Source organism: Siniperca chuatsi, linkage group LG5 (genome assembly GCF_020085105.1).
Source record: "Siniperca chuatsi isolate FFG_IHB_CAS linkage group LG5, ASM2008510v1, whole genome shotgun sequence".
NCBI classification, from domain to species: Eukaryota; Metazoa; Chordata; class Actinopteri; order Centrarchiformes; family Sinipercidae; genus Siniperca; species Siniperca chuatsi.
Window position 1 is genome coordinate 2908568 of NC_058046.1, and position 27352 is coordinate 2935919.

Consider the following 27352-nt stretch of genomic DNA (forward strand, 5'->3'; position numbering starts at 1 on the left):
GCTCCATTACAATAATCTGTGCATGTGATAAACAGACCGAAGAGCCCATTCATATCGGACCAACAGCTGCTGCATCGGGTCCGGATGGAAACCACTAAATCTTTTCATCTGAAAAGATCTTCAGCTTGATTTCACCTGGACAAACAGACGTTAAAACAAGGACTGGATGTAGGCTTGGAACTAACGTGCAGGTGTCAGATTGGGATAATCACTATGTAGATATGGATATTTATGTTATGTTTTCAATAACGAAAATGTGTATATGGATATTGAATGGATAATGTATACATGAAGGGTTATACCCTGAAATACTAAGCAGTATTAAAGCTAGGGTAGGTAATGGATTTGCAGAAGCATTTTTTGTTATATTTGTTTAATTTCTCTTTATATCCCGACAGGAATCAATAAATCTAATGCTCTGAAATAAAAGGAAAAGAAATCCGGTATCTGTGGCCTTCGCAGACCTGTAATCAGAATCAGAATCAGAAATACTTTATTGATCCCCGAAGGGAAACACTTTGTTACAGCAGCTCACCTTTACGTCAGTGCACACAGGAGAAAGTACTAGCAAAAAAATATATAATACAATACACTATAAAAACTATAAAAAACAGGTCAGAAAATAAATTAAGTACCAAGTGGGTATAAGTATAAAATAAAATAAGTGTGAAGTACCAAGTGGGTTTACCGGTTGATGATGATAATACGGTATAAATGCAATGTAATAATATAAGTAATAAGTAGTATAAAGTAATAAGCTCATCCAATCATTTCATCCAGCCTAAAAGAAATGATTGGCTGGCCTACCTGCCTGCCTACCTGCGCACACTCTGCAAAATCACCAAAATGCAATAGGCACTTTCTTGGAGCCATCTTGGAACTGCATCTTAAAGCATTTTGCATTGTTTTTACATTATTTTTTAACATTTAGCCATGGATGTTGCCATTTGACCTGACCCTGTAGTCTCTGATAGCCTGTTTAACCCCTAGTTGAATGGGTTTCCCATGTCTGTCCTTTTTTTGTGTGTTTTTAATTACATCCTTCTACCTTAATCAACATGTTATGTGAAACTCCAGTTAGTTTTCCGCGTTTCCTGCACCAGTATCACTCAGATTCCTATATCTTTATTGGACTTGGCAGTGACTTGGATCCTAATTTAGAAGTGTATTTCTCATCTAATTGAGAGCTGTTGTCATGTGTTGGAACGCAGCCACCTCTTGTAAAAAGTACTGAGGAGGAAAATGTATTGGGACCATCTGTGGGGAACATGAGATAGCTAGTTTATATAATTTACGTGATGACAACGGCCAGTGCAGTGCAGGTTACTTTAGAGTTACAAGAGCAGTTTTAAGTCTTAAGACAACAAAGAGTTCAGAGAAGTTCAGAGTCAAATAACAGACCAGCTGCAGATCAAGAACATTCTCCTCTCAAACACGATAAAGACATATGGAGCACGATGGAAACGCAGTAGATCTTTAAGTTACAAACTTTTCTCATATGCATGCCTGAAGCACAAATGATCTCGTTGGTTGAGTTAAATCTTAATGGGAGGAGACGAAGCTACATGCTTTGGAGCGTAAGTTAACTGGCAAACATGAACAACAAAAACAAAACAATGATAAAACATAAACGACAACTTCTTTTTCCATATGAAACTCTTGCACTTAACTACCATTAATGATTTATTACATATCGACTGAACTATTGCAATGCACTCTAATCCTGTGTAAGACAAAAAACTAAAACTTCAGCTAGTTCAGAACGCCACAACCAGACTTCTTGTAAAAACTTTTAAAATCATTTTTAAGGCTCAAAGTGTTAGCTTCGAAGTATTAATGATTATTGCTGAGTGTGACCTGTTATCCTATTAGCTAATTTGCTAACCAACAAGTAATGCGGTTAGCAACAGCTAGTAACTTATACCTATATACACCAACAATTTGAAAATGAAAGTTTGCATTGCCAATTTCTGGTGTAACTGAGCCCTTAAAGGAATAGTTCAACATTTGGGGAAATACATTTTTCTTTTTTTGTGTCTGTGCGTTAAATTCAGAAGAGTGGGTTGGTGGTTAGCCTAGCTTAGCATAACTAGAAACAGGGGGAAACAGCTAGCCTGGCTTTGTCCACAGTGAAAGAGTGCGTCTCCCAGCACCTCTAGAGCTCACTTGTAAACACACTGTATCTGGTTTGTTTAATACAAACAGAAGCATAAAAACAACAGTTGTGGTTTTAGGAGGAGTTAGAAACTATTCCTTGGCGAACAACGGCCGGCGCAGTAATTGTGCGCCGCTTCCTGGAGTCTTGTCATCACAGTGAAGTTGCCAGGTTTGGCACCATCGTCCATGTACAGAGACCAAAACCTAAACTCACCGACCAAACCTGGCAACCAGCACTATAGAGGCGCAGCCCAGAAGCACCGGGTGGATGGATAAACTGTTGTTCATCAAAATATAGCTCCAACTGACTTACAGAGAGCTTTACCAGCACAAAGGGACAAAGGCAGGTAACTCCACCTAAAACCACAAATTGTAATTTTAACATTTCTGTTTGTCTATGTTTTTAACAAACGAGACACAACGTGCTAATTAGTGAGTTTTAGAGGTGCTGATAGGCACATTTTTACACTTTGGACAGAGCCAGGCTAGCTGTTTCCCCCTACTTCCAGTCTTTATGGCATGCTAAGCTAAAGTCGGGACTCTGTTCGATCTTCGATCTCACTCTCAGCCAGGAAGCAAGTAAGAATATTTCCCAACATGCTGAACTGCTACCAGTATTTAATTGCAAAACTATAGCTTTTGGGGGAGACATCATGTTAAACACGTACTGTGAAAGTTGTTTGTTGCTAGCTGTTATTTGTTTTTGGACCAATGTCACAAAGATATGAGTCTGTAAACTATACAAATGTTGAAAACAGAAATATAATCCTTGATTATTACATGTTATTGTGTCACTATCTTCTGTCTGCCTGCATCAGCCAACACACTAACAGCTTAAATGAGAGGGTGCAGGCCAAAATCCACTGACATCTGACCAATCCAGTGCCAGCTTTAACTATAATTGGCCTCTGTACATAACACATCTGCATCCAGCAACAGTCTCCTGTCCAGAAATTAGTAGTTTCACTTTCTTATAAAGCCTTTCGCTTTTCTCTTTCATTACACTTATAAGATAACAGGCCTGATGTGGTGCAGAACTTGCAATGTCTTTTTATTGGAGCCCTTTTTCGTGTCCAAATAGCCTTCAGAAACCTGACAGCCATTACACAGGAAAGCACTGCTAAATTCTTTGCTGCTATTAGTGGTTGTAATTATAGAAATGATCTCAAACTGACTCACAGAGAGTTTTTCCTGCACAAAGGGTCGGAGGTGGATCAGAAAGCTCCACGTGGGTCCGACTGTGCATGTTATCTTACAGCTGCAAAAGTAAATCAACAGATTCCCACACTCCAAGTATTTTCTTTCTTTCTTTATCACACACACACTCCTTCAAATCTCATAAAAACTACACTTCACACACATTGTGTCCCCTTTGATGTCAGTTATCATCAGAATTATTTCTCTTTTCTCTTTCATAAAAAAAATTACTTTGTTTCCGAGAGTTAGATGAGAAGGTTGATCGATCTCATGACTGAGGATTAAGTACAGCGATGGAGCGTGGAGGTGGTTAGCCTATCTTAGCAGACAGGAAACAGCTAGCCTGGCTCGGTTCAAAGTTCAGCTATCCACCTTCCAGCACCTCTATATCTCGTTTGTTTAATCCGTGCAAAAACAGATCGAACAACAATTTATCCATCCGCCCAGAACTTGTGTGCAGCGTCTCAGCTGGTTGGCAACCTCACGGTAACTCCCCCTAAAACTACAAATTGTCATTTTTACATTTCTGTTTGCACACAGATTAAACAAACAAGATACAACATGTTAATTAATGAGCTTTAGAAGTGTTGGTAGGTCTATTTTTGATCTTCGGACAGGGCCAGGCTAGCTGTTTCCCCCTGCTTCCAGTCTTTATTATGCTAAGCTAAGCTAATCGTCTGACTCCAGCTCTGAACCTAAAGGGGAACGCCACCGATTTTACACATCAAAGTAAGTTGCATGAAGCCTTTAGTGAAGTCTGACAAACGTCCTCAAGTGATGTCACTTGAGTCGGCGTCGGTCGGGGCAGAAGACTACAAGTTTGAAAATGAACACCACCTGTTGGTGTGGAGTTGGAAAGAAGTGAGCTCACCAGATGTCTGTAGCCAGCTGCTCATCTCCGCTGCAGGCTACATTAGCCGCTACGAGCATAACACACCTGAAGGAGCTGTCGGTGGTCGAGTTGCATTGTGGGTAATGTAGGCGCCAGGTTTGGACAAGGAAGAAGAATGTGCGGAATTAAAAAAATTATATCTCTGGTTCTGCTGCATCGATTTTGATCTTTTTTTTTAAAAATCTGTCCATCGTGAGTCCGAAAATGTTTTAGGAGTGCAAAGCTAAATTCGTGGAATTTTAACAGACAGATATGAGATTGATAATCACTGTTAGCATTAAGCTTATTTCTCAAAATGTCCAACACAGATGTCAAGTCCGCTGTATTTTTTCTAGGAATTTGGGAGTTTTAGCTATCTGAGGGAGTTTACATCGGCTCATTCCAGTATTTTTTTATTCCACTCATTATTTCCCCACCTGAATTTTACTCCCAGCTGTGTGCTAATTTTTCAGATAAATGTAAGAATTAAGTAATCCCTGGGTTGAGAAAATTCTGCTTTTTAGGCTTAATGAACTATTTACACAAGACAAATCTTTAAAAAATGCCATTTTGTAGCTACATGGTCTTCTTTTACTTAAAATAATAAAATGTTGTAGGGTCAAAGTGGGGAGCTTGAACAAAAATCACCTTCCTTTCATTCACAGGTGTGCACTGGGTCTGTTGGGCTTAACTAAATCCAGTTCTCCTCATGAGAAGGATTGAAACAGAGTTGTAGTGTGTTTTGTGGTTGTCTGGTTAGAACTTAGTTATTGTGTCCTTGTAATACTCTTATAATAATCCTATAATATTCCCATAGGTACTGCGCCTGCGCTGTGTCATGGTGTTTAATGTGGGATATTGTGTGCACATAGCCTATTTAATGTCTTCCTCCTAAAAGTTAGACTCGGGTTTCTCGGTCTGTATGAAATCAAAAACCACAGGTGGGAGGAAAAACGCAAAGCCATCATCATCATCTGTTTTGAGTTGACGTGCGCGCGGCAGAGAAAGGGTTAAGAGTCACGTGGTAGCGGGTGGTATTATCAGCCCTGGGCTGTAAAAAAAAAAGTGTGTATGTGGAGGAAAAAAAAACTTTAGGGAGAACAAAGAAATGAGAGTCTATTTAAAGAGAAGTCGCCCCGGATCCTGCAGCCGTGTGACTCCCGGCACACAGTTGCGCCAAAGCCAGCCTGCCTGTGCAGCACCGCGGCTCCGGACGGCGGCGAGGATGCGGACTTCTCTGATCGTGTGCTGCTGCGTGTTTGCGCTGCAATGCCTCCCCAGCACGCTTTGTCTTCCAGCGCGGGGATCCAGCAGGTACAAAGTGGCACCGGTGAGTTGGAGGACGCTTATTTTTTTTTTTCCACCTTTAACTTGTTGCAAAGTAGAAGCAAAATAAAAATAAAAATAAAGAGAGACGACTTTCCTCTGCTGCAGGAAACTTTCTGATGTTTTGGCGCAGAATGAAACTGTTTGGTTAAACTTGTTGCATGCATGGGAAATGATTTATTCTTTTTTTTTTTTTTTGCATTTTAAAGGAATCTGCAGTGTTGACTTTCTTCATTCTTTCTCCTGCTGCAAGTGACTCCCCCCCCCCCCTTAACACACACACACACACACACACACACACACACACACACACACACTCATTGGTTGCAATTGTTTTCTTGTGCAGACTTTGGGGCACTTTGCTCCAAAATAAATAGGCTGCTATCCGCATTGTTGCATGAAACATAAGTTTTTAGGTTTAAGTAACACTTTTCTGCAGCGCCTCCTATCTCATTCGCGCGCGCGCACACGCACGCCCGCGCTTTCCTCGGAATCATCAGGACCAATGACACTTATGTTGTAATTAAGAAAATGGCTATTTTACGCGCACAGAAGCTGACCTGTCACTGTAATTAGCCCGGGAGCTGCTCTTACTTTGAAGAAATTACTATCATCACTATTTATTTTTTGTCTGCTCAGCAGTCATGACTTTGCAGCCAAACCTGACGTCTTCCCCTCTCCGTGCCTGCAGCATGACAGCAGAGTGTTTTGGTTTTGCCTGAGTGCAGCCAGGTCTGATCTCTGGGGAGGAGAGAGAGAGAAAAATAAAGGTGGCTGAGTTCCCCTGTCTGCAGGGCAGGAAGCTGTAATAACAGCTCTTAAAGGCATTTAGTCAACAACACCATAAAAGAGAGGGGTCCTCCATATGGACCCGTCATGACGGCGTCAGTGGCACGCGTTACACTTCATGCGTGTCTGTGGCTTTACTAACTTCTTTTCATGTTGTTTAATGTCATTTTCAGTCATGTATTAGTCTCAGCTTGGTCTGCTGCTGTTTTGCACACCCGACCACATGCTGCAACTCTTAATTTAACACTTTTCATTCTAATATTTCTTCTTAATATGTTCTAGTGTTGTCATTTTGCATTCCATTATATTTTCCACAGCTTCATCATTGCCTTTATCTTGTTTATATCCTCTCTTCAGCTGTATATTACTAGGCTACTTCCTGCAGCAAACATTTAACCTTTATTTACACAGAGTAGGCTGGTTTAGCATGCGTGCTTTTTCACAGGAATGTCCTGTTTACAGGTATGCAGAAAAATAAATAATTTATCAAAACAAACAGGCAGCTCAGATAATCAGTTCCCGAGAAGAATGTAGCGTTTCCAACGAATAGTCTTGAAGTTTCAGAGAAGCGTTTTTATTTTTAGGTACGTTTGCAGATTATTTTAGGAGACTGACAGTAAATAATTGCTGTTATGTTTCTGCAGCATCAGCCAAGATGGCAATTTTCTGACAAGAGCCTTACAGAGAAATAAATACCACGAGGTCGGTATATCTGTCAGTCAGGGAAGAACAACCTCGTGATAAGACATGTGGTGGTGAGTGTTGTTCTTATCTCCAGTAAAGAACCGTAAAGGTGAATGAGACGGTGTAGTCCCTCATTCGTCCAGGAGTGTTCTATCGTCGAAAAGGTTTCAGTCATCGTCATCTGGACGCTGTTTTCAGAATCAAGACGTTTCGGCTCCCATCCGGAAGTCATTCTCAATTGTGAAAAAATGGGACGGGAACTAGAAATTTAAGCTACTCTGTGTTGCTTAAGCCCCGCCCTCAGGAAGGAGTCTACCTGAGTATCTGTTGATTAGCTAGTTTCACCTGAAACTGACCTAATAGTTTCCAAGATGGCCCAGTAATCGGTAATCAGGCTTATTGTTTTCTGGCTGCACCTCCCTCATCACTGTTAAGTACCTGATTAGCATGTGATTGGCGTGACCGAGGTGATAACACACTGTGGTAAACTTTGGGCAGATTGAATCTCAGACCACCATTTCTGTTCAAAGAGGGGTTTTCTTTTTTCACAAAAATGGCTTCCTTGACGCCCCGTTCAAACCAACTCTTCTCTCTACTTAGAATCTTCACCTCGCTGTCTTCAAATGTGCGGTTTGTAGCTTTTAGATGCAAATGCACGGCGCTCTGTAATCCTGAGTTAGCGTGTCGTCTGTGCTGATAAAGTCTTTTGTGAAGTGGCTGTTTAGTCTCACCTATGTAACGTTCTTTGCAGTTTTCCTCACTGAATGGAGTAGACAACATTGCTCTGTTTTTGCGTGGGCATCTGTGTGGGCACCGTAAAGGTGAATGGCGTGTTAAGCCCTGGTCACACCAGACGGCGGCACAGCATCATCGAGTTCACGTACAGGAGCCTGCGTGGCGCCGGAAGCTTGGTGATGTAGTAACCGAGGGCGAGAGAGCAAACTGCTGCAGCTGGAGAGCTGAACACTAACAAGCTAGCCAGGTGTGGGAGCATGCTAGCTCCGTAGCTAACGGAACAAGGTCACATCGTTTATTCAAGAGGCGTATTTGTACCATTGACTCCCGTCTTGTTTTGTGTCGCAGTTTATACTCCAGGAGAGGAAGGTTAGATAATGGTGCAACACAGCTAATAGGCCACGAGAGCTTCCTTCATCTTTGACTCTCCGGCTCTCTGATTCCACAAAGGTCCGAATGTTTTGCAGTTGTTCAGTGGCGTTGTTCAAACTTCAAGGTTAAACTTGACGCGAAAGATTCACGTTGATTTCCTTTGTACCCCCGAGCGAATCAACTGATTGCTCTGATGCCACTGAAATTCATTGATTTTCCCACAAATTTTTGCTATTTTAAATGCCGGTGCGACCAGACCTTAATGTCGGGATCCGACTGCACAGAATTAGCACCGCAATGGGCCGGGCCGACCCGACAGGCGTGGGGCGAACAAAAGCGAGTGTCGGGGGGGGACAATTTCTCATTTTAACCCCACAATTGTTTCCACCTTCTCTTGCAGAGTTTAAAATGTGTTCCATATCATAGCCTAGTTTATTCAAATAACAGTTTCAATATATATATATATATATATATATATATATATATATATATATATATATATATATATATATCAAAAATCTAAACTTTTTCCGGCTTGGTCTGTACCAAATTTGGTGGCGATTGCTCAAAATTTGTAGGAGGAGTAGCGAAAAAACTGATTTGGACAAAATTCAAAACGGTGGAAAATCGATTAGATCTAGACACACATTTTCCAGAAAGAACATAATTTTGTTTCTGAGACTCAGGGTTCAAAAGTTACAGACCAAAATGTAAAAATTGTTGTTATAGTGCCACCATCTGGCCAAATTGCACCAAATTTGACACTGCACCCCCGTGGGTCCTCAGCAATACACTCGCCAAGCGTGAAGTTGATCGGATGAATGGTTGTTGAGAAAATTGAAGGACAGACAGACAGATTCCTTTCTTTACAGTCTGATAAAACATGGGGAAAAACACTCAATGGTCAAAAAAATCACGAAGACTGATCTTAACGCATAACGATCGGTTAACGTGCTTGGAGATTTTGTGCTTCCTTTGTGTTGATTCATTAGTTTCCACACTATGTTTTTGCATACTTGAAATACTTTTTCCACAGTTTAGCTCACAGTCTTTGTCGACCGTGTGATTATCTGTTGAGTTGAAAACCAGGTTCCTACACATGAAAAATGACCCTTTTCCAGCACCTCATTATCAGAACTATGTTGCACCTGTGATGACAACTTGTTATGTCTGCTGGTCATTTCACTGGAAAGTCTAATCTGTAGTTTTGTCAATTTGTTCCCCTGTTGATAAAAGAGTGAGTGAGTACACAGGCCTGGACAGGCCAGGGTCTGTGGCATTCAGGGGCAGTGGGATTTACAAAGTGCCCGTTTTCTCTCTCGAGTGAAGAGGAGGGGCTAACCACTAACTGTTTGGATATCGCTTTTGTCAATAAAACCTGAGTCCCTTGGTTTTCCTTTTTGTTTTGCCCCATCGTGTCGATGTCTTCGGGGGAAGCGATTGGTCGGGGAACCGTGAGAGTAAAGGTGACATCAGAGCCAGCCTGGGTTCCCATCGCGCAGATCTAGGTCACAGCTGCGATACAACAGGGGGGCGGTGGGGGTGCTGTTAAAAGGCACATGCACCCCTCCTTCATAAAGATAATCAGATGCTTTTGTTAGTTAGCGAGGGGAGCCCTCAGCCTCGTTCATCAAACCTCGGCATCATGTTACAATATTTACAGTGATTCTGCTGACTGAATAAACCCTGTCAGGACTTGCTGAGTTTGGCAGGATGGTGTTGGTACTTGAATTTATTAAAGTGCACATCACTGGAGTTTTCACCTTGATTAATTTCACAAGGTGTGTCTCCATCTCTCGGCTCAAACAAAGATGGCAACTGGAGAAGTTCAATGTCCATGGTAAGGAATGGAGAGGTAAACCAAACAGAACTGACAGAGTTGGCAGTAGATGGGTTCGAGAAGGGGGGCGTCATCTTCCAATATAGCCAGCTAGGTAGCTGTGTTCATGAAAAATGGTGTGGATGAGATGGACACAGCTGTACATTTTGTTGTAAGTCAACTTACAGAAATAACAACTCTCAAACAGACATTTGATCACAACGTAAAAAACGTTAAGTTAACTGCTTCTAGCAACAGCTACCACAGCTTCTGTGTCGACTGAAAATGATGTCATATGACACTCACTGCTGATTGGTTCGGGTGATCCTAACAAACTTTGGCTTTAACTGGCTTATTTTGTTCAATTTAAAGTTTGTACTCACCAACGTAAGGAAACAAGAGTCTGCAGCCATGCTAGTGGCTCTGAAACTGTACTTGTGCTGGTGCTTTGAGCTAAATGCTAACATCAGCATGCTAACATGCTCACCATGACAATGCTAACATATTGATGTTTAGCAGGTGTGTTGTTTACAATGTTCACCATCTTAGTCTAGCGTGTTAGCATGCTAACATTTGCTAATTAGCACTAAACACAAGGTACAGCTGAGGCTGATGGGAATGTCATTAGTTTTGAAGGTATTTGGTCATAAACCAAAGTATTGGAAAATATTTAAACTTTGACCCAATGATGCGTCAGAGAACCACCAAAGCTATTACAATTCATCTTGAGGGGGACGCGAATGTGTGTATCAAATTTAATGCCAATCGATCCAATAGTTGTTGAGATATTTCAGCCTGAACGAAAGTGGTGACCGACAGACCGGCAGAACTTGACGCTGCAATTTATACTGCAGTATTAAAATCACCCAACTTTCCCTAGAAAACGAAATCTTGTGTTAACTGGGATGTCCCGACTTCAACTCTGACCTGGGACCTTTTCAATCCCTTTTCTCTAAAGCAGCCATCTCTGTCTAACTCTACCCAATCAAACCGAATAACGCATAAAAACAACCAAAAGATGCCAAAAAAACCCCCAAAACCTTAAACAAAATATAAAGACACGATTTGCCTGGTAACTATTACTCTCTCGGGGATGTGCTCTCATTAATAGTCTCAATCAACGAAGAAATAATCAGTAAGTCATCCTGCAGCCAGACGGACAGAAGATCCGCAAGTCTGAGGTCTCAGCGGAAGAGGTTTTTGTGGCAGCAAAGATAAAGGATTTAAGCAGATGCCCAGATGGTTTATATCACCTTCCACTGCCGAGTGTTTCTGATTTTCAGATGATATATTGGATTAGGAGAGTAAGAAGGAAGATAACGAGGTATTTGTTGATGAGAAATTATGCACCCCCCCCTCCTATCTGGCACTATAAATCCTCTCCCACTGTAAGCAATCCTTTGTCCCTGATTTCTCAATGAGAGCACACCCTTCAAATTGAAACCTTATCTGTCTCCTCATGTAAATACTCACTTATGACTTACTTCCTATCATCCAGATTCACTGTTATTAGGTTTAGACAGTTTCTTTTGGGCAGTTAGATATCATGCTGATGAAAAAGCTTCTAACTTTTGTCAGAAGCATTGGCAGTGTCACCTGTAGCTTCTTTCAAACAATCAATAAACTGGTGTGTGTTTTGCTTTGAACGTAAATGCACCCTCAGATCCTTTTTTTGCATCTCGTCGGTCTGTGATTTCTGGAGGAATTTTTCGATCAACTTTTGTGATTTCCTTTCGGCCCACTTTGCCTCAACCTTTCTTTTCTACGTCTGCTGCAGTTACAGATTTCCTACTGCCCTTATTCAAAACACATGTTGTGTGGATGCAAAGCATTCTGGTCTGTTGATGCTAATGCTCGAGTACAAATTGATCTCTGTGCCTTTTTTCACTGGTTTTCCCAAGAGAATGACCACAACTGATTATTATTTTAGGTTGTTGAATGAAATCTCAAATAACGTATAAATTGTATATTGTTTGAAAATACAGGATTTTGTTCTAATAAAACTACAAGAATTTATGTATCCCTAATAAACATATCAATCCACTAGCGAGTGTTTGGAGTCAGAATAAACTACAGTGTGTGTGTTCGTGGTGATGAAGGAACATGTCAACAGTGCAAGAGTTCGGCTCGCTGATGTGTTTTTAATAGTTTCTGGACAACGATGGAGCTCTAAGGCTCACAGGAAGAAGATATATCAGGCTGCGATACACACACAACACTTGTTAGTGGATATATTCAGTGAATAATAAAAATATCAAATATACCATACCTTATCTTTTATGATAGAAGTAGTAGTCAGATCCTTTACAAATACGTAGTAGTACCACAGTGTGAAAGTCCTGCGTTCATTTTTTTTTTACTTCAATAAAAGATAATAAGTTATTAGCAGTATATTAGCAGTAAAATGTTAGTTTTACTATCAGGATTTTTGTGGTTTCTTATGAAAAAGAATAGGGGGAAAGGAGGACTGAAAGATGGAAGGAATAAAATGAAGGAAAGAATGAAAGACACTGTAAAAAATACAATATATCCTCTAAAATGTAGTGGAGGGAAAGTGGAAAGTCTCACAAAATGGAAAAAAAGCAAGTGAAGTAGCAGAAATACCTGACTGTACTGTGGTTAACTACTACAACTTTGCATTTAAGGCATTAAATTGAGGGTCTCTCTCCTCCTGAAGATGTATTTTGGTTGAAAGTGGACTTGAAGCTGGACTCTGTCAAAGGTTTCTTAGTCAAACCAGCAGTGAAAATGTCCCGACTGCCTTCCGGCTCCCTCCAGGTTCTTGGTCGTGTCAAACTAAAGCACGGTGACCTGGTGGGGGGTGATGGTGGTGGATTTGTTGTTAGACTGGAGACGCTCTTCAGACACACCGTGTGCAGACATGTTTCTCTGTCAGATCCCCTACACTGCTGCTCACAGATCTTGTCATCACTGTAACCAGAAGCTAGATATGTCCATACTTGTAATGGACGCCCCCCCTCCTCCTCCTCCTCCACCACCATCACACATGTTCCCAGCATGAAGAAGCATCTACGATGCCTTTGGGCTCTTTGGGTGTTTCATGTCTCATCACCGACTTCTTGCACTCTCAGCAGAAAGTGACAGACTAATTGTCCCGAGGGTTGTTTTTATTATTTTAATTTTTTTTTTTTTACTTTCCCAAAGTCGTCACACAGTCTCCTGACAGGACTTCCATTGTCTGCTCTGAAATTACACATGAACACGCGAGCAGCAAAAGAATTAACAAGCGAGCTAAACACCCTGTGTTTATTGATACAAACTGTCTCAGTAAAACAAGAAAACATACGAGATATTCTATGTAGGGAGCTAATGCTCTTGTTTGGGTTTGACCTTGAACTCTGATGTGAAACCGGTTGGGAATCAGGCGCATTTAGGGTTTGACTCAGCCGTGGGGTCAGACAGGTCACAGGCGGGGAGGGGGGGGGTTAGTCTTTTAACCACAAGTTTTGGGGGTTTTCCATCTCCTCTTTGAAAAGACAGAGGCAGCGACCCTGAAAGCCGACACTCCCTTTACCTCACCTCACTGATTGGGATCAGGCGGCGGGCCGCTTCAGTCTAAACTGTCTAGTTTGGGGACAGAGGTCGGCTTGTGACTAGGTGATTTACAGTTCAAACCTCGGTCCTCAACAAAGACCACAGAGGCCGCTGAACACAAGGCTGAGCTGTGGGCAGGACACTGTCCTCACCAGCAAAACGACAGCATCAGTCGTTTGTTCAAATACCTAAAATGACCTGTTTGCTACCAGGGCCCCAGACCACGAGGGGCTGCAAAAGCCCCAGGTCCACTACATGTCAGTTGGTTATGACAATTTGATTAATCGCACATTTTTAGGGAATTTTCACATCTAGAGTTGTGGCCATGTCTTGTAAAGGGACCCTATATCAAAATCTAGCTGTAAGAGTTTTATTATTTTAGTTTATACTGCGGTCACATGATCCATATTCCTAATAAAGATATGTTTAATTAAATTACCACATACTAACACTAATAAAGTATTATGCCATCATAAGATACACTGGATACACAGCATACTGGTTACACTGGGCTTAATGGGAACTTGGAGGTGACATTGCATTGAGGGCAGTAGGTGGGGGGTCAGTAGGGGTCATTGCCCCGGGGCCACCTAACAGGTTAATCCAACCAACACGAGGACCTCTTGTGGCCATGTGGATATTAACGTCTGTCACGTCAGGAGCGAGTGTGGAGGTCGCGGTGGATGGATGCATCAACAAAACGTGTGAGAGGCAGCAGTTCAGGTCCTGTCAGCATCCAACAGCCAGTGTTGCTTTATTATCCCGAACCTTAAAGGCGCCCTGTGGAGAAACACGTTGCGTTTACATCCAGCGTTTCTCACCAAAACGTACTGAGTGTATCCTGGAGGTCTGACAAACCTGTTGAATGCATTTCCTTTCTCATAAAACATTTGCAAAGCTGATTTTTTTTTTATATATATACACAGTATATATTTTGAAATCGCAATTGTTTGCAGCCATGTTTGCTAGCTAGCAGTCTTCTCTCGTGACTTTGCTGTTGCATTGCTACATTTCTTGGCACCACCTACTGTCAACAGTGGAATAGCATGCCAGGAATGCATATTGCATTACCCACCAAAAAATAAATAAACGTGGGCCCGCTCATGAAAACAAGTGGACAAAAACACCACAGGGTACCTTTAACCAAGTAGGTTTTGTGGCTAAACTTGCCAAAACTTTATCATCAGAGACGGCAGGTGACAAAAAAACCCCACATGAATCTTTTTTTTGTAAAGGTCATACGTGCTTTGGAAGGCAATGCCAAACTACCTGTTTTATTGTTCATGTTGGGGAATGTGTTTCTGAGTCCCTGACATCATGTCAAAGGTAAAAAAAAAAAAAAAAAAAGAGAAAAGTAACAGGGTTTCAGGTTTGAATACGAAATTTTAATTTAACTTTATTATTTTTCCTAAAACAGTCGCATTTAAAGAATATGAAAATAAGCCTTAGAAATCGCACCATGTGTATTTAATCTGTAGTTGTAACGTAAAAACTCCTCCTCAGGTCATTAAAACAGGTGGTGAACTCAGCGTCCTCAGTGCTGACTCCGGGGGGAAAAAGCACACAAATAGAGACCGAATTCCATGCTAGTTAAGATTTCAACTAGTTTCGTGTCAACAGCCATTAGCCTGATACGTTTCAGACCTGCTTCACACTTTGATAAGGGTTTTGTTGTTTATCTGAGGTCTCTACTGCAGGTAACAGCGCAAAGACAGAAACCTCAGATCAGAATCGTCTTACAAACCCTCCGGAAAAACAGCAAAAAGAAGCAGTTTTTCCGGGGGCGCCTTTAAAAAACCTCTTGGGTGCTCAGTTTGGGAACCACAGCTGTTTTAGTTCATTCATAACAATACTAAAGAGCTATTTAAAGAAAACTGTATGACATGGGAAAGAAGAAACTTCCCCCCGTAACGTGAGTAAGTGCTTTGTGCAACAAAACAAGCAGCTAAAATCTCCTTTAAACAAAGTGAAACGCAGGAGGTGGAGGGGTGGGTGGTGTGGGTGGGGGGCTCAGGGAGGTGTGTACTGTTTGTTCTGTGATCCAGACCCATCAGTCACTGTGTTTCTGCAGTCTGGAGCACATTCCACGAATCCTGCTGGGTTTTGTTCCCCTTAACCTACAACAACGACACGGTTGAAGTCCCGCAGAACCGAGCGAGGAAGCCTCGTTTAAACACAACAAAAACATCAGTGCGACTTCATTCAGACAAACTAATTAAGTATTAAGCTGTTTTATTTTCATTATTCTATGTTTTATGGATCCAGTGTGGGTTAGGGTTGGGCTTTTGATATAGGATTTGTAAGGTTGATTTCAAAATCTTTGGTTTAATAATGCGTACAGCTGATATTTGATATTTTGATCCCCTGGGCTGAAACTCTGCAACATTAAATCCATCAGAGTGCGTTTTACGTTCGCACAGACATCTTATACTTTAGTTGTAAACATGAGGTTACATGAACTTAAAGAGAACTCATTTATTGGATAGCTTGGACTCGTTACCCGGCATCTTTGGGATCTTTAGAAAATCCCTAAATATGCCATCATTTTTTAAATCTTACATTTTTTAATCTTCGGATTTTAAAGGACGATAGTTTGGCCTGAAATCATTCTGCACTCTTTGTACAGTTATTTGGTTTTAGGCACCTGGCAACAAAATACAGGAAGCCTAATGGGGAAAAATGTAAAAGTTAAATTGAATGCACCGGCTGGCTTTGTTTACTGTTAGTTTACTGTTATCATTGAGACTGCAACTGGAACTCATCTGTCATAAATAATGAGGGACAGTAACTGTGCTAAGGGCCGAGTTATGCTGGGAAAGAACTAGATTGTGCGCCATATTGTCCGACCACGTTGGAAATCAAGTGTTGCTGTAGCTGTTCATGGAGAGGGGAGAGATGAGATAATCATTTAATTATAATTTAAATATGGAGATAACGGCGCACATTTTCAGACGGTCTCTCCTTCACATGAAAAGTGACAGAAACAGTTGTGTAAAGACTGAAAACGAGCTGAGAGAGACGTTGAAACTCAGCTTACTGTCTCACCGCCACACAGCTGGCCAATCGCGGCGTCAAAACAGATTGTCGGTTTCGGAAAGTTACTAAAATGTTCGGAGTTCGGAGTTTAGGTGTGTGTGGGGGGGGGGTGTTTCCAAAGCTAACATCCTAAAACGTTACATGTTAACATGCTACCTGCATTTTAACAAGCCAATATTTCCAAAACAGTGTCATGAGGTTCTCTCCATATATCTAGAAGACAGAGTTGGTAAATTGTTTAGAAGTAATATTGTTGTTTATGTAATATTTCTGTTTCAGTGGACCACTACGACCACTGCAGCATGTCAGGCACTATGAACGAACAGGGAGTAGACAGTAGAGATTACAGCTAAAAGGTTGGAAAGATGACATTAAACGAGTGTTGGTTTAATTTGTAGTGATGGCCTGCCTCACCCTGAAATACAGTCGTTTAAATGCTGCTAAAATAGCTGTTTCCCTTTCCCTGTCTACCTAACAACTTTCCCTTTTCGACCAAATGTAGCGTGGTTAAAACCAAGAAGCTAAGATGTCTTTTTACCTGCCTGTCACTGAATTAGTGTTTGGCGGGAACCTCCCTCCATCCCGACAATGACTCGTTGATATTTCGCGAGAGCTTCAGTATTTCAGAAAAGGAATTTATCAGTAAAAAATTACAGTAAAGCCAAAAATCAGAGTCACGGTGGCCTCGCAATCCTCGAAAGATTATGTAAGAGAGATGTTGTGGGAAGATTCATGGGATCTTATGATAGAGCTAGCTAATTAGTTTCATCTCTACACAATACATTGATAGCGTCTTTTCCCATAGGTTTTTCTGAGCAGCAGCGGAAAAGGAAATGCACGTAATTGTGTGATAGGAGGAGAACACCCAAACGTTCCCTGTAAGAGTGGCACTGCAGATGTGGTTTGGTTTAGAGGTGGAGGACTGAGTCAGATGAGGAGGTGCGGATGGGACGGCGCTCTGTAATTTGCTTCTGTGGAAATGAGCAGAGCCATTTCCTCTGGATCTGGTGGGGGGGGGTATAAACGATAATGGGACACCCTGGGACCGACTTGTCTTCTAAACTGGGGCAAACTACGTAGCTCTGTGACCTGATTATGAGTGTGTGCTGTCATTAACCTCATTAACCTTTCAATTAACTCAAAACGATGCTGATTCGTATCCAGGCAACGCTGAGGGACACGTCTCTCTCAGATCTTTCTCTCGGTTTCCTTCTTCCTGTCACATTTTCGTCTTCCTCACCTACTTCTTTTTCGAGGCGAAATCAGTTTATTTCAATGGCTTTGCTCACCGGTACGAAGTAAATCTGCACAAATGTTTTGCAAGTTTTGAGGCTCAGCTTCGGTGAAGTTTGACCTATAGAAAGCCGTTTTGACAGTGCTGAGCTTTGGGGTAATGAAGAGCCAGAGAGTCCAAAATGGAGAAGGCTATTGCAGCTTAGCTGTGTTGCACCATCCACTTTTATTTAACCTCCTCTGTCAGTGTATAAACTGCTCCGTGTGGTTACCCGAGACTTGTGAGACAGGAGCTAATGGCGCAAATACCTCTTTTAATTAAACTGTGTGAGCTCATTGTCCCCGAGATTAGCAGCTCGTTAGCTCAGAGAGCTTTTCCCCCCTCTTCAATAGCTCTTTATTAAAATAAACGATGTCCACTCCTGAGAACAGGGGGAGTAAACGGCGAAAAGAGAAGAGGAAAAAGAGAACGGAGAAAACAAAAAGCAGCTCAGAGAGCTATTGTGACTGACTAGCACTAGCATGTTCCTAGCTGGCCAGCGTTAGCAGTTAGCTCACCAGCAACAGAAGTTCACAAACAAAACATGCGAGTCGTACCTGCTTCTCCAAGTCCTGCAAGTGTGGCCAGGCTTTTATTCTTGTGTCCCTCTTGTCCTTCCTTTACTTTTTAAAAATGTTGCTCTGCTTTGCATTTTTGCTTCTTTTCTCCTCCACGTTTCTCCCTTTACTTTCATTTTCTTCTTACTTTTCATCTTCTCCTGAAACACGAATGATTTTCTCATTTATTTCCACACACTGTAATACTATAGCAAAGGCACAGCATAACTTGTTTAATTATTTACGTGTTTAACGACTCAACAAAAACCAACCTGCACTTACTCATGAACACCGATGTTTCCAGGTCTCTGAAAAGTTCCCCGAGCTGAAGAAGAGGGGGAAGGTTCCTCACGCTCAGGACTTAGTAAAGGAGACGCAGACCAACACCTCTAACACGTGGAACCGACCTCGCTGTGGCGTACCGGACTACCCCGCCCAGGAGGAGGTGCATTATCGGGGGCGATACCGCCAGAGACGCTTCGTCCTGCACGGAGGACGTTTGGAGAAGACAGACCTCACATACAGGTATCTGCAGAGCTGCATACCCACATCAGAATCAGAAATACTTTATTAAACCCCGAGGGGAAACTCTTTCGAGACGGAGCAGCGGCAACAGGCAGCATGCACGTTGGCGCGTGCGCACATAATAAATACATACTCGGTTCTGATCAGTGTCACAACCCGGCTCAAGGCTGGACAAAGAAGAGGAGAACACGCAAGAGTTGTAAGTAAAAATAGGTTTATTTTACATAACTAAAAAGAAATTAAGAGAAAGACAAACAAAATACAACAAAACCAAACAGGGTGGAAGCCAGGGGAGAGAGAGAGAGAGACTGGCTGACTGACTGACTTATAAATCCTGCAGCCAGACCAGGTGAGCTGCGTCTCCCCAACGACCCGACTCCGCCCAAAAGGCTCAGAGCGGCGTCACATCAGCGAACGCGTTTAAGGAATCAGGTTAACTTTCATTTCTTAACTTAGAGCCGCCGTGTTGGACAGAAAACACTAATTCATTTGTAAAATTCACAACATTTGATTGTTGGTTAGCAGTGGATAGTCACTAGATACCATGGTGAGAGGGAATGGAAAAGCATTACCTGATCGGACAGTCATTTATCTGTTTCCTATGTTTGCAAACAAGGAGGGATGTTTGTTTTTCTCTTAAAGACACTCACAGGGAATCACTCCACCCGTCCGATAGGAATATTTTACTATGTGCCCCAATTCCTTATGTGATTTGAAATAAAAAGAAATTCCCTCTAGATCAGAAATCAGAAATACTTTATTGATCCCCGAGGGGAAACTCTTTTGTTACGGCAGCTCACTGTCACGTCAGATGGCTTGTTTTCCAGCATTCGTGCCTGTAATTCAATTCATAAAACTTTATTCGTCCTGCAGGGGGCAATTTGAAGCAACAAACAAACACCAAAAACAAAAAACACAAACTATATTCATGTAAAGAATAGAATTTTAAAAAGTTCAAAGACACAATGCATAGCTGACCAACAGCGTCCAACACAGTGAAGACACATTATGTCAAAAAGTGGCGCACAGGCACAAAATAAGGTCCCCGTTATCAGAATCAGCACCTGAACAATCGAGTAAGTGACCTCGAGTGGAGAATTTTGTTTTGTCAACTGCTGTGAAATATCAAGCTCAACATGGATGAGAAATCCTAAAAGTGCGCAGAATAACAGACGTTCTCATCTACAGTTGCAGGACAACTTACAGGTTTAAAGAATGACTTCGTTTTTAAGAGATCGCACAGTTCTGAAGTTCATGGCGGACAAAATGATTCCAGGCTAGACTTCAGACACACACTGAATGATGAACTGGAAAAAGGGGGGAAAAATGAAAATGGGTGGGCCTATTATAGTAGTAAATGAAGTCTTGACATTATAATTCTGAAAAACGGGTGCTGGTTTTCTTTCATCTAAGGCCTTGGCACCATCGAGTGTCTGGCAGTCCTCTGCTGGTTTCTGCCTCTCTGTCTGTGTCTCCTGGGGTCCCTTTCATTGTAGTCATTCTTTTAACGCAACACTATATTAAGACAGAGAGAAAGAAGGGGGAGGTAGAGTTCTTTTAATAGCAGCACTGGCCACAGACTAATAAGATTCTGCTGGATCGGACCAATAAAGCGCTCACACTGACACCTGACAAAGTGATGCGGTTAATACACGCGTTGAAAGAGTAAATGAGTCCCTGTGTTTACTGTTTATTTAGAACCAGCCAGCATGTTGAGCTTGTGCAGCAAGTTCTGGCATGACACTTGAAGTCACGCTGGGTCAGCGGAGTTGTTTTAACCGCTTTAACGGTCGTTAACGAAACTGAAAAGGAGCTCTCGGGTGGCTGCGAAACTGAAAAGGATGGAGCTTGTCGTGGTTCAGGCGCAGGAGGGGAGGCCGAAATGAAGCTCAAAGAAGTATTTAATCAACTTTGTTTCGCAGTCATAGTTTTATTGATATTTACGACGTCATTCTTCACATTTTTATCTTCTACATTACATATGTAGTTGTAAAATTAAAGGATAATATACTGAATGTATTAACCAACAGGTGTGTGTATCACAGCCTGATGGATCTTCTTCCTCCATTGTCGTCCAGAAACTATTAAAAACACATCAGCGAGCCGCACTGTTGCACTGGGTGACATGTTCCTTCATCACCATGAACACACACACTGTAGTTTATTCTGACTCAGCCCCACACACACCGTCCTGCTGCCCCAAACACTCACTACAGCACCACATGTGGATTCATCCGCCGCTGAAAATAGTCCCCAACAAATGCACTTATTTCCTCCAGTTTGTTTGATGAAAACTACAGCGAGCAGCTGTTTGAGGAAATTACCGAGCCTTTTTTTAAAGATGAAACCATATGTTTGTGACCCGTTTTACAACATTTAGATCTTCAGCGGGAGCCAATGGGCTTGGAGCTGAGAGCCGCAGACAGGAAGTCAGAAAGTACTGAGACACGAATATAGAATAATGCCTGCATTATCCTTTAATAAAATCCTGGTGGAATAATCTATTTGAAGCTCAGCAATGTGGGTCAGATGAGTCATATTTAGAATAATATTTAATCTCTAATCTACTTTAATCTATCTCTCTCGCTCTTCCTGAGGTTTCTTCCACTTTTTCTTTATCTGAATCCAGGCTCTAAGGACAGAGGGTGGCGTATATTGTAAAGCCCCTTGAGGCAAATTTGTGATATTGTGATGTATAAATACAATTGACTTGATTTAATCTACAGGGTATTTACATTGATAAACTCAAGGATTTCAACCTATGTGAACTTTGCACCAAGGAAAGTCAAACTTAAGACACTCTGCACAAATATTTGCAGATTTGAAGTCTTGTTTGCACTGTGTTTGCACAAGTACACTTTAAATTAATGATCCAACAGAAATTATTTTCTGTCAGTCTTTTAATACAGAGTGTGTGGGTACCGCTCCTCTACACACCTGGGTTTAAATGAACATTTTTCAGAAAATGTCATGCTTTAGCTCTACCTCTCCTCCTACTGTATAAACTTTATGTAAAAACAAAAGACTTTTCCCATAAACCCTGCTGCTTTGTGTCCCTCTTGACCCTCCTTTACATGAAAAAGACACGAGCTGATGACAGCCAGAATAAATTCTTGCAGGTATGTTGACAGCCCAGCTTCCTGTTTTGTGCAATAAAATGATGCAGCAGATTTTTCTCGAAATCCAAACCAAAGTACACAGTAGAGACAGCTTTCTTAGAGATGGTTGCATGTTCACAGTGGCTGTAATTATATATCTCAACTCCACTTAACTGATGCTGAAAATAACTACTTTAACTTTAAACCTTTACAACAATAAAGCCTGTTTATGCAGGAAGACAAGCTGATTGCTATTAAAGTAAACAGGATACCGTAATAAACAATAAACAACTACTTAAACTGCTCATATCCAGAATTAACAGCTAGAGGTTAAAGGAATAGTTTTTAACATTTTGGTAAATACACTTATTTGCTTTCTTTCTGAGAGTGAGCAAATCGATATCAATCTAATGTTTGTGTTCAGCCTAGCTTAGCATAAAGGGGACAGTTAGCCTGGCTCAAAGTTCAAAAATCCGCCTACCAACACCTCTAAATCTCTTGTGGGTTTAATCTGTACACAAGCAGAAATGTAAAAACAACAGTTTGTAGTTTTAGGGGGAGTTACTTGCTGGAACTATTTTTTATTTTCTTTTTGAACAGTCAGGTTGCCAGCTTTGGTACCATTGTGCCAAAACCAAAACATGTGCTGACCAGGGGCAACTTGCAACTCGCACTTTAGCCGGAAATGTTGCACAGAATACTGGCTGAACAAGTCCTGAGCTCCATACGTAACCCACCCACAATGTGACAGGCCACATTGTTGTTATGCCTATTCGCCGGCTAGCTTAGCTTAGCACAAAGACTGGGGGAAACAGCTAGCCTGGCTCTGTCTGAAGGTAACAAAATCCGGCTACGATCACCTCTAAAGCTCAATAATTAATGTTATATCTTTTTTATTTACAATTTATGTACAAAAATTGAAGTGTAAAAACGTGAACTTTCCGTTTTACGGGGTAGTGTTATTGTGCCCGACTTTTTCTTTGCCAGGACCAATAACTTCCTGGAGTCTCAGTTACTGCTCTGAGCCAGAAAATAATCCTGCAAATAACCTATCGTTTAACGGAAATCTGTAATTTTTACACTTCGTACGGATTATGTACTGATATAACGTGAACTTTGTGCTGGTAGATGGATTTTGTGACCGTTAGACAGAGCCAGGCTAGCCTATTTTTGGTTTTTGCCAGTCTTTATGCTACGCTAAGCTAACTGGCTACAGCATGTAGCTTCACATTGACCGTACAGACATGAGAGTTGTATCAATCTTCTCATCTAACTCTCCGCCAGAAAGCCAGTATGTGTATTTCCAAAAATTAAAAACTATTCCTTTACTGTCAGGACTGAACATGTGGCCTCTCTACATACTGGGACAACCTGCTACCTTTCTGCGAGTTATTACTCTCATTATACAAAGTCAAAGTCAAATTCCATCGAATTAACAACCTATTATGTTGTCAAGTCGTGTTGGTCGTTGCTGATTTATTCCTAACTGAAATGTAAGGATTTATTCATTTCATTTCATTTTACTGCAGCAGTAGACAATGCCAAATGTACCTAATACTCTATATAATTTATGAAGTGTTTGTGTCCTGTTGGTAAGATAAGGAGGTTTCTATTGTTTAATTTTTTCAGTTATCACACTGGGTGGTTTTATCTAAAAGGAAAGGCAGGAGACCACGATGCTGTGTTTTGTTAGCGAGCCTGAGGGCATCAGTAACAGCACACCTTCCCGCTGATGAGACGTCTGCAGGTATCAGATTAAAGGGAGGCATGCGAGGCCGGTGGTCCCTCTCTACTATACATCCTGTGTGTATTGTGTATGTTTGACACCTGCATTGGTGTCCCGCAGGATCGTCCGGTTTCCCTGGCAGATGAGTGAGGAAAAGGTGCGTCGTGTCTTTCGGGAAGCGCTGAAAATCTGGAGTGACGTTACCCCGCTCACCTTCACCGAGATCCACAGCGGGAAGGCCGACATCCGCATTGACTTCACAAGGTGGGAAGCCTGAGACGTGGGGAAAAAAAAACATCTTTAATTGAAAGGAAAAGGAGCCTGCACGTGTGCTTTATGTGTAGATTAAAAAACAGATATTATTGCAAAATGAATAAAAAAGAAAGAAGAGAATATGAATATCTTCAGCCATGCTAGCGGCCACTTTGATTTGGTTCAGACATTGTGTCAAAATTAAAATTTGTCCAGTACTTTGGTTTATGACTAAATACTTGCTAAACTAATGACATTCCCATCAGCCTCAGCTGTACATTGTGTTTAGTGCTAATTGGCAAATGTTAGCATGCTAACACGCTAAACAAAGATGGTGAACATGGTAAACATTATACCTGAAAAACATCAATATGCTAGCATTATCACTGTGAGCATGTTAGTGTGCTGATTCGCATTTCGCTAAGCACAGCCTCATCTCACAAAAAATGAAAAACAAGACTAAACACGCACTGGTGGTGTCTGGATGTGCATAAATACGTCAGGACACACCACTGTCCTATTTCCCAGCGCTGACATCCTGACTACTGTGCCCAGACTTCTTGCTAGCGGCTCTGTGAGGCTCTACTTCGTCACAGCGCTGCTTTAAGCTAAATGCTAACATGTTCACAGTGACAATGCTAACATGGTGATGTTCAGCAGGTAAAGTGTTTACCGTGTTCAGCAGAACCAGTGGGTACATGGCTCACTGTTGACAAAAATGTCAACATGCTGTTGGCGCTAAATGAAACGTCAGAGGATCACCAAAGTAATAAGGATATAACATCTGGGAACCACGAATGTCTGAACAAAATGACATGCCAAGTCGTCTAATAGTTGTTGATATATTCCAGCTGGACTGAAGCGGTGGACTGACTGACTGACAGACATTGCCATCCCTAGAGCCGCGCAGCTACGTGGCTAAAAAGGATGCAGATATTGTTGTTTCTAATTGGCTAAAAGAAATTAAATCATAAACTATGGCAGCAACTAACGATAATTTTCATTATCAGCTAATTTTCTGATTGTTTTCTGGTTTAATAGATTCATAATTTTGTCAATAAAATGCCAGAAAAAAAAGTCTATGACTAAACCCATCGCAACATTTAAGAGCCCAGTGTATATAAATAAATAAACAGTGCAAAACACAAAGATATTTACTGTTTTATAAGTCAAAGAAAAATTAGAAAGTAGCAAATGTTTGGAATTTTTGCTTGAAAAATTACTAAATCAATCAATTATAAAATAGTTGCAGATTACTTTTCTGTTGAGCAACTGATCGATGAAACAGCTGATCGTTTCAGCACTAACATTTACATTTTATATCACAGTTAGGGGAATCATAAGTATGATGTTCATTTCTCACTTTTTCTCGATACAATGTTGGGTTTTCTACAGATTTTTAAAAAAATTCTTAGTTGATGCCAGAGTTTTATGTTGTGGTCACAACTCACCAGCCTCCATCCAACATGTACTTACACCACAATGTCCAATCAGCGATGTGTATGTGGGACAACATTTATGATTTCGTACCACTTTAATCTTAAAGAACTTGTGTTTTCACAATATGAGCTCTGTTTTGGTTTCACGCCGTAATGAATTGATGTGCTTCTTTCTCCCCTCTATATTCACCACGTGTAATCCTGAGCTCGTCAGTCAAGAGGCACAGAGTGAAACATTTTAAGTCTATTTATGAGGGCGGCAGAATCGGACCAATTCAAATGCGATTTTGCCAAAGATCTTTGCAACAAAGAGCTTCAGAGCGCCACAAAGATAGAAACAAGAGATAGTAGAGCAAGAAAAGACTCCAGAGATACAAAACCACCGTTTTATGGGGGATCTGTGTCATCTCCGAAATGACTTCATTCTCTTTCATGTAGCTTGGTTTGTTTATTCCTGCAGTGATTTCACGTTTTTCCCCTTTTGAGTCATGCTTTGTTGTTCGGTGTGTCACAGCAGTCTTTGTATGCCCTGCTGCACGAATATACCTCGGAAACTGTCTAATTATGAGGAAAAAAGGGAATCAAAAATCTCATTACTGTTGTGACTCATCACTGTTTACACTGACTTAAGCCCACACATCCCCACATGCGCATCTCATTATCATATAAGAATAATGAAAAGTGGAAATATGGTCAGGAACATGGAAAATGCTGTACATGTATGCCAAGACCCAAAAAAAGGGAAAATCTAATGAGCTAGTCAAAGATAAAGTATATCAGAGTGAAGTTAATTCAATTTGAATTTATTATGTTTAAGGAAGAATTAGAAGGTTTTCTTTATTTTTACCGACTGATTGGAGGTCAAAGGCAAAGTATAAAGCTTTATATTTCTTTATAGAGGGGGCGACACATTTAAAATTAGTGAGATTAGTCAAATCATTTTGACTAATCTCACTAATTTTAAATGTGTCGCCCTCTAAATGTGGCGACCCCTGAAAGGGAACAGCCGAAAGGAAAAGAAGAAGTCAAATCATTTGATTTTTTTAAGCAAAACTGGAAAAAAAAAAACCTCCATTCCAGCTTCTAAAATGTGAATATTTGCTGGTTTTCTTTATGATGAAATAAACTGAATATCTTTGGGTTTTGGATTGTTGCTCGGACAAAAGAAACCATTTCAATGCGTCAGCTTGGGTTCTGGCAAGTTGTGACGGGCAATTCTCATTTGGCAGACTATTCGATACTTGATGTTGACATTGTTTTAAATCTGCTATGAAAAGTTTGATTTATAAAGCTCATCGTGCTTTAAGCCTTCAGAGAGGCTTTCATGTTCATCAGCGTGTTTGATTTATGGACCTGAAGGTACTGGCACGGAGACAACCTTCCCTTCGACGGCCCCGGTGGGATTCTCGCTCACGCCTTCTTCCCCAAAACACACCGACAGGGCGACATTCACTTCGACTACGATGAGTCATGGACCCTCGGAAACCACATGGGTGAGTGTTTGTCTGAGAGGGTAAAGACAAAGAAAACTTTCTTTCTTTTTGACTTTTTTTGTATTGCTCTCAGTAGAACATAAAGACTACAAAATGAAAATTATTAAATAACAGACCAGCTCATAAGTTAATACATAATAAGAGTGGGTTTACTGTATGTTAAGGGTGACTTTATCTTTATATCTGCACTTAGTAAAAAAAGCACTAAATCGTCACATTACCCCGGTTTCATCTTCCCTTCAATGGCTTCCCGTTGCTTTCAGAAAACAATTCAAAATGCGATTAATCACTTATAAAGTGTTAAATGGATTAGCTCCAAACTGTATCTCTTACTTACTATGCGCTGACGTAAAAGGTTCGTACCACTATTTTTAAACATCAACAACAAACACACCTTTTTAAATGACTTACTAGACAATATTATATTACTTATTTATCTTATTCATTA

General features: G+C 41.1%; 1 protein-coding gene and 1 long non-coding RNA gene across 3 annotated transcripts in view; one reads left to right on the top strand and one right to left on the bottom strand.

Moving 5' to 3' along the window:
• Positions 1-5257: 5257 nt before the first annotated feature.
• mmp11a (matrix metallopeptidase 11a) overlaps positions 5258-27352 on the top strand; it is a 35143-nt gene continuing 13048 nt past the window's right edge. The window contains exons 1-4 of the mRNA XM_044195198.1: positions 5258-5555; positions 18676-18896; positions 23841-23984; positions 26771-26904. Of these exons, the coding sequence (XP_044051133.1) occupies positions 5334-5555; positions 18676-18896; positions 23841-23984; positions 26771-26904 (721 nt within the window). The 5' untranslated portion in view covers positions 5258-5333. The remainder of the gene's footprint in view (positions 5556-18675; positions 18897-23840; positions 23985-26770; positions 26905-27352) is intronic.
• Positions 11985-18785, bottom strand: LOC122875742. Of its 2 annotated transcripts, none has more exons than XR_006377902.1 (3): positions 18654-18785; positions 18372-18532; positions 11985-14285 (listed from the first exon to the last, which is right to left on the bottom strand). It is a non-coding gene; the product is annotated as an uncharacterized LOC122875742 (long non-coding RNA). The 2 variants fall into 2 exon arrangements; XR_006377901.1 differs by having other exon boundaries at positions 18644-18769.